This window comes from Nicotiana tomentosiformis, chromosome 8 (genome assembly GCF_000390325.3).
Source record: "Nicotiana tomentosiformis chromosome 8, ASM39032v3, whole genome shotgun sequence".
Classification (NCBI taxonomy): domain Eukaryota; kingdom Viridiplantae; phylum Streptophyta; class Magnoliopsida; order Solanales; family Solanaceae; genus Nicotiana; species Nicotiana tomentosiformis.
The window spans coordinates 50,993,444-51,000,918 of record NC_090819.1 but is presented as its reverse complement, the minus strand read 5'-3'; the positions used below and the strand labels follow the sequence as shown (position 1 = coordinate 51,000,918).

At 43.5% G+C, this 7,475-nt stretch overlaps 1 protein-coding gene across 1 annotated transcript; it reads right to left on the bottom strand.

Moving 5' to 3' along the window:
- Nucleotides 1-3,661: 3,661 nt before the first annotated feature.
- On the bottom strand, nt 3,662-4,463 carry LOC138897458 (uncharacterized). Its single transcript, XM_070183428.1, has 2 exons — nt 3,947-4,463; nt 3,662-3,858 (listed from the first exon to the last, which is right to left on the bottom strand). Exons 1-2 carry the CDS (start codon nt 4,461-4,463, stop codon nt 3,662-3,664), a joined length of 714 nt encoding a protein of 237 aa, XP_070039529.1.
- Nucleotides 4,464-7,475: the final 3,012 nt, after the last annotated feature.

Genomic DNA, 7,475 nt, shown 5'->3' with positions numbered 1-7,475 from the left:
TTCAACACTCTTCCAACCTTCATCACTCTGGACTCTCCCTGCCAGTTTCTTGAGTTCTTCTGCCATGTTTCGAATGAGCAGGTCCTTTTCGATCGGCTCAGGTATGTATAGGGTTTGTTGCTGGGTATGGGTTAAGGTTTCTATATATATCGGATTGCCTTGATGAGTTCCTGGAACTTGGGGTATATGGGTGATCATTGATTGAATTTTGAGGGGGATCAAGGGTAAGTTGCAGTGTGTTTTGAGGTGTGTGGTAAGTGGTGGTCTGCGAATATTGGGTCGGGTGAGGATGGTGTTGTTGAGGGGTTTTCATTGGTAGTGGGTTAAGGTTTTAGGGAGGTGCGGGATTTTGGTACTGGTACATTGCGGGACAATTGAAAGCTATGGGTTGTGGATTTTGGTTGTGTGTTTTGCGGCAGTGTTTGGTTCTGAGTGGTTGTGTTTTGCTGGTTGATGTCAGGAACATTTAGGGTAAGGGAGAGGGTTCCTAGATTTCGGACCTGCTCACTCTCACCCTGCAGCTCCAGGATTGTCTGCTCCAAACGTAAGACCAACTCATTCTATCCTTCTTCTGTCTGAGGTTTCAACATTCTCTGCTAAGGTAGCATTGTCTCTTCGGTTACCACTTAGATCATCCATTTTCCCTTTGCCTTTGCCTTTACTTTTCGGGTCGCTAGGTGGAGAAGCAGGAGGAGGAGGAGGACCTCTAGATCTGGTATGGTATGGTGATTATGCCAAAATGCAAGAACCAACCTTTAGGAATAGGAATAATCAAAAGAAATAAAAACAAAAGGTAACCAAGTCAGTAAGACAAAGTAAAAGAGTGTTTGCAGTATTTAATCATGTATCACATAAGGTCATGCAATATTTTGTGTCCTAACTCTGGGGACCTCATTGTGTCTGAGGTAGGCCTAAGTGACACGTAGATTTGGAGAAACATCCGTGCCAACGTTTGCCTCATTCCATTAGTGCGAAAATAAGCCAAATCAATCATTCACTAAATCGACAATAATTAAAAAGTCACTAATGTCATTAAGCCATATTACATCGAAATCTAATCTAATCTAGAAAGCAATAAAGGAAATTATCTCCTAGTCTACTTGGTCCCTGAAGGACCTTCTCCATGCTTGGCTCTCTTGACCCCATCAATCACATTCCCTAGATCGTGCATGTTTAGTAGAAAATAAGCCTTTGCCAGCTTCCCTCCTTCATCATTATCCATGCCTTATCAATCCCAAAGCCTCTTTCTCATCTACCATTCTAGCTCCATCAATCCTTGCTCTAGGTATTCTAACCTCTCTATCGACTTATTGGCAATCTCCTTCCATTCCCTCGTCGCCTCCATGTTCACTATATATTATTCCAGATGCTTAGCTTCGGATTCGAACACCCTTTTGCGCAGCATCTTATACTTCACCTGTGCCTCAGCCACCTAATCTATGATCCTATCTTTGAAATTGACTATGGTTTGACATCCCCAGATATGTCATCCTCCAACTATGAGAGATAGTAGTACATATGACCGGCATGATACCCGTCTGGTTTAATAGTCTCTCCTTCTATGATGATTTTTTGGTTCCACATATGTTGCGCTTCAAACTTGAATGGGATGACATCCGCTTCGACATACCTCGGACTCAATTTCCTTTTCTTACCAAATCGCATTATACCCTTCATGGGGGAAACCTTTAAGAACACCCAATCATCTTCTTTGAACTCCAAACCCCTACGACGAACATCCGAATAGGACATCTGACGACTCTTAGCAGTTTTCAAGTGCTCCATAATGATCTTAACCTTCTCCATATCCTGATGCATGAAGTTTGGTCCTATCAACTCTGCTTCCCCAATCTCGAACCATCCAATGGGAGATCGACATCTCCTACCATATAAAGCCTCGAACGGTGCCATCTGAATACTAGCATGATAATTGTTGTTGTAGGCAAATTTTATGAGTGGCAATTGATCATCCCAACTACTCTTGAAGTCAAGAACACAAGCGCGCAACATATCCTCAAGTGTCTAAATAGTCCGCTCTATCTGCCCGTTAGTCTGCGGGTGAAAGGTTGTACTAAGATTCACCTGAGTACCCAAACCTTGCTGAAATTTCTTCCAAACATTAGCTGTGAACAGTGCCCCTCGATCTGAGATAATAGAAACTAGAGTGCCGTGCAACTTGACTATTTCCTTGATATACAACTGAGCATACTGTTCCTCTATGTCGGTAGCCTTAATAGGTAAGAAATATGCTGATTTTGTGAGTCGATCAACAATCACCCAAATTGAGCTGAACATCCGCGGTTTGCGAGGTTGTCCTACAACAAAGTCCATATTGATCATCTCCCATTTCCACATCAAAATTTCTATGTTTTGTACCAACCCACCGGGCCTTTGATGTTCGGCCTTTACTTGTTGACAATTGGGACATCTTGCCACAAAATCTGCTACATTCCTCTTTATATCATTCCACCAGTAGACTTCCTTAAGATCGTGGAACATCTTTGTAGTTAATCTTGATTTCAACTTTTTGAAGCTCCTTTCACAAGCATCTGACCATTGGAACTTAACTGCCTTCTATGTCAATTTAGTCAATGGAGAGGCAAGAGTAGAGAACCCCTCCACAAACTTTTTGTAACACCCAGCTAAGCCCAAGAAATTGCAAATATCTATTGGAGTTGTAGGCTTCGACAAATTCTTCACAGCTACAATCTTCTGTAGATCGACCTTAATTCCTTCTCGGGAGACGAAATAACCCCCGAACGTGACAGACTCAAGCCAAAATTCACACTTCTAAAATTTCGCATATAACCTGTGCTGATATAGAGTCTGCAAAACTGCCCTGAGATAATCGACATGGTCCTCTCGACTTCATGAATACACAATGATGTCATCAATGAACACTATCACAAAGTAGTCGAGAAGAGGCTTGAAGACTCGGTTCATAAGATCCATAAAAGATGCCGGGGCTTTTGTTAGCCCAAAGACATTACCAAAAATTCAAAGTGCCCATACCGGGTTCTGAAAGCTGTTTTCGGAATATCCTGTTCCCTAATCTTTAATTGGTGTTACCCGGATCTTAAATCAATCTTGGAGATATACCAGGCACCCTGAAATTGATCACACAAGTCATCTATCCTTGGCAGTGGGTACTTATTCTTGATCGTGACCTTGTTGAGCTGCCGATAGTCAATAAACATTCTTAGTGACCCATCTTTCTTCCTTACAAAGAGAACCAGTATGCCCCAAGGTGACACACTCGGCCGAATGAAACCCTTCTCGAGCAAGTCCTTCAATTGTTAGTTCCTTCAATTCTGCTGGTGCCATTATGTAGGGTGGAGTAGATATAGGTTGCATGCTACGCACCGTGACAACACAATCCCTATAAACGCGCGCGGCCATAATAGACTCACCAACCGGAGTAGATACATAGAATTCTGGTTATATCCTAAATTCCATAGCAACATAAGGATGACATATGACAAAGTGAAACTGGGATCAATAAGAGCATATACATCATGAGATTGGACAACCATATACCTGTGACAACATCTGGAGAAGCCTCTAAACTCCGGCAACCCCTCATAGCATAGAAACAGTTGGTTCCCCCCAAACCCTGTGCTCCACCCCTAGCTTCATCACGCCCTGCAGGTGCTACAGTGCCTCAAGCTAGAGGAGGTGCTGCGGATGTAGTAGCTGCAGAACTGGCTAGCTGTGCATCACCCCTGCCCATGCTCTGGTGGGAAGAATGATAGTCCCTCTGAATGTGACCCATCATACCACATAGGGCACGGGGCCTCTGCTGGAATTTTCCTCTAGGCCGACCCTGAGGGGTAGGATCCCCTGTTGCCCTGGCTTGGCCTGAAATGGCTCCACCATTGCTGATTGGACCTAGATAGCTGTGAACTGCCTGAAGAATAAATAAAGGACTGGGGTGGCCCTGACGAACCTCCCCTGAATGCTGACCTGCCACCACCACCAAAATTACCACTATAGTTGCCCGCTGACCGGGCCTTGTTGCTACCATCTCGCTCCATTCTATTCTTTAGTTTGCGGGTATCTGTGGCTTGAGGAAATACCACTATCTTACCATAGATCATATCAGAATTCAAGGCAGCTGTAGCGGCCTCATTAATTACTAAGGGGGTAAGGCCATGCACAAACCATCGCACTCTAGCCTCCATAGTGGGCAATATGTAGATGGCATATTTGGAAAAGCGCACAAACCTCATATGATACTCCCACACACTCATGCTACATTGTTTCAGACTCTCAAACTCGGCGGCACGGGCTGCCTTAGTCTCGGCAGGAAAGAAATGGTCGATAAAGGCGTCAACAAACTCACTCCACCTCGACGGAGGGCTCTCCTCCTCAAGGGACTCCTCCCACATCTCGAACCAAGAATAGGCCACTTTTTTCAGGCGGTAGGAGGCCAACTCCACTCCCTCCGTCTCAGTAGCATGCATGACTCGGAGAGTCTTGTGCATCTTATCAATAAAGTCCTGGGGGTCCTCCTCGGGATTAGTACCCGTGAACACTGGAGGATCCAACTAAAGAAACATCTTCACCTTGGAACAAGTAGAATCCCTTTGCTAGCTGGAAGATTTGAGCCAAATCCCCTTGGGCCAGTGACGCCACTATCTGAGCCAACATTTGTATGGCTCCCCTAGGGTCCCCATCAGAAACACCGAGACCGGAAGCTAGGGCTGGAGGTGGAATAGATGCACCCTCAGTAGGAGTAGGGATTGGTGCAGTCTGAGTAGGAGTAGTAGAATTAGGTAGTCTAGTAGCTGGGGGAATACCCTCACCCCTCAGGTGCTCACTTGCATCATTAAATATAGAATCAACTGTCACTCCTGGGGTGGCATCGGCTCCTTGGCTAGTTCTTACTTTCTTCCTAGACGCCATGTACTGAGAATTAGAGCAATGAACGAGTTAAAGGAGGAACAGTCTTATAATAAGCATTATCACTAGATCTAGAACATCAAAGTAGGGTATTATTCCTAAATGCCCAGGTAGCCTCCTAATTATAGGTGTGGTCGACAACACGCCGATAAGAAGTACTCTAATAGAAACAGCTCTGAGACATCCTAGGACACTTTAAATCCTCAAACTCTGATACCAAGCTTGTCATGCCCCGACCTCGGGGAGCGCGACCGACGCTCAACCGAGATACCCCGGTCGAGCAAGCCTGCACAATGCCGTCTACACGACTCACCCAAGAATATATAGAAGATACATTTCATTAATTAGACAATAAGAAGGTCACGCGAACAACATAATTTCATTACCATTGGTTACTCCATTTATATATCTCAAAATACATTACACATTCTTTGTTTGAAGTGGAACATGTGATACAAATACAACATTATTAGTTTGACTTTCCCAACACCAATAAACAACCCACACCATGTCTACGGAGCCTTTAACAGAAACTAACGAGTGTTATAACAATGCCGGCGACAAGGCCCTAACTATACCTCAAAATGCTATGTACAAAGGACAAAAGATACAGGACCCCGAAATGAAGTGGAGTTCAGCAGTTCAGCAAGTCAGCTGAGGAGAGGGTGTTCTACTATCACTGCTCAATGCCGCCTGATGTAGAACGACCTGCATCCATTAAAGATGCAGAGCCCCCAACTAAAGGAAAGTTAGTACATATGGAATAGTACTACTATGAAAACTAAACACCCACTCGATCGAACGAGTAACAATACAATGATAAAGAAATATGAAATCAATGAGGGCCTCATCAATATTAAAGTACCAAGTTAGGAGAATGAATAAATTTCAAGCAAGTTCAATATTTTAAGTTGGGAGATCTTTAGTACCGATACACCACCGTGCTTTTAGCACGGAGTCTGATCTCCACCCGATCGGCTAAGCCGTCTCATCCCAAGACGTCCACTTACAATACCACCATTTACGTGGCATGGCATCCGATCTAAACCGGATCGGCTAAGCCGTCCCACCACAATGTCGTGTGGGTCGACGTCACCTCACATTCTTTTAGCAATCATCTTATCCTATTTAAGGGGAATTATCTCAACACATAAATCTCGTCCAATGTTCGGGGAAAACTCTCACCACCTCACACGGGGATTTTTCCCCTCACTCACTCCTACACTAACACGTGTAGTTTCGGGGTTAGGTCATTTTAACCTACCCTTCCTCGATGACTAAATGATACTCCCAAGGCATTTATTATTTAAAGAATTTACAGCTCATTTCAATGTCTTTTACACTTCTCTTTATTTCATTGGAACTAGTGGCCTCTATTATAATATCACTATTGGCACGTTGACCGTGTTTCATATCTCATGCTCCCTTCTGTTGCTTTCAAACACCATCAAGGATTAACAATAACAAGGCATTTCTATTCAAGACCTTAAGTACACATGTGAGCAAATAAGAGTCTTAGGCACAATGAGATTTCTTACATATTTGACATAATACCTTTCATTAGAATCACGTCTTGAAGTTATAATATATTAACACACAACCCATACTTAGATGACACTCCCGAAGGATAACACAATAAGATAAAAGCATTCGGAATAGTCACATTTATAATGATCAACCCAGGGCTTACAAGAACAACATGGGATTCAATTCTAAGAGAGAAATTTAGCCAACATACCTCGCCTTGAGAGTCTTTAAATTACTACAATGTTCCGGAAATCATAGCGACTTCGATCTATTTGGATATATAACAAAATTGAACACAAATTAGGAAGGAGTTTATGGTCCCAGCTCATTTAATCATTTTTTCAAGCACTAGGTGTGCATTAAGGTTTCAAGGTCCTCCTATGGTGGATTCCTTAATCCCACTACCAAAAGTCTATCCAATTGAGCTCAACAATCTTCCCACAAACCTTGATAGTACATGCATGCATAATGAACAACTCCCACACCCAAGAATTACTTTTCTCATTACCTATTTTCAGTTAAATCCCGAAATTAAGGGCTAGGGAGTAGAATCTTACATCTAGGATGAAGACCTAGTGAGTTTTCCTTATTAATCCTCCAAGACGTGAACAAGAATTGATGAACAATTAGTTTAGGAACCCTCTCTCACTCTAGAGCACTTCTTAACTCTCAAAATATCTGATTTTTACTTAACAAATGGTTCTTAACGTCTATATATCGAAGTAGGGTCGGGTTATAAAAACCAGAAAATGGACCCTCCGAACACAGCTCTACGGTCGCAGAGTGGATGGCAGAACGGATAGGTGGTCCGCAAAATGGGCCGCATAAATAATGTCAAGAACTGGGTTATTCGCCCCTCCAGAAATCTTCATGCTGGATTTTTGATAGATTGTGCGGCCCGCAAAAGTATTATGCGGTCGCATATTGGACCGCAAAATGACCCTCCAAAAATGGCTATTTTTCTGTTGCACTCTGCAGCCGATCTCCGGCCCGCAGACTGATTCTGCGGTCGCATAGTGGACCGCAGAAATGCCCTGCTCTGTCAA

Excerpts from the sequence above, each read along its gene's own strand:
- LOC138897458 (XM_070183428.1), bottom strand. The coding sequence starts at position 4,463 with ATGCATGCTACTGAGACGGAGGGAGTGGAGTTGGCCTCCTACCGCCTG. Across the intron at positions 3,859-3,946 it reads CAGGTCAGCATTCAGGGGAG|GCCAAGCCAGGGCAACAGGG; the intron begins GTTCGTCAGGGC and ends GAGCCATTTCAG.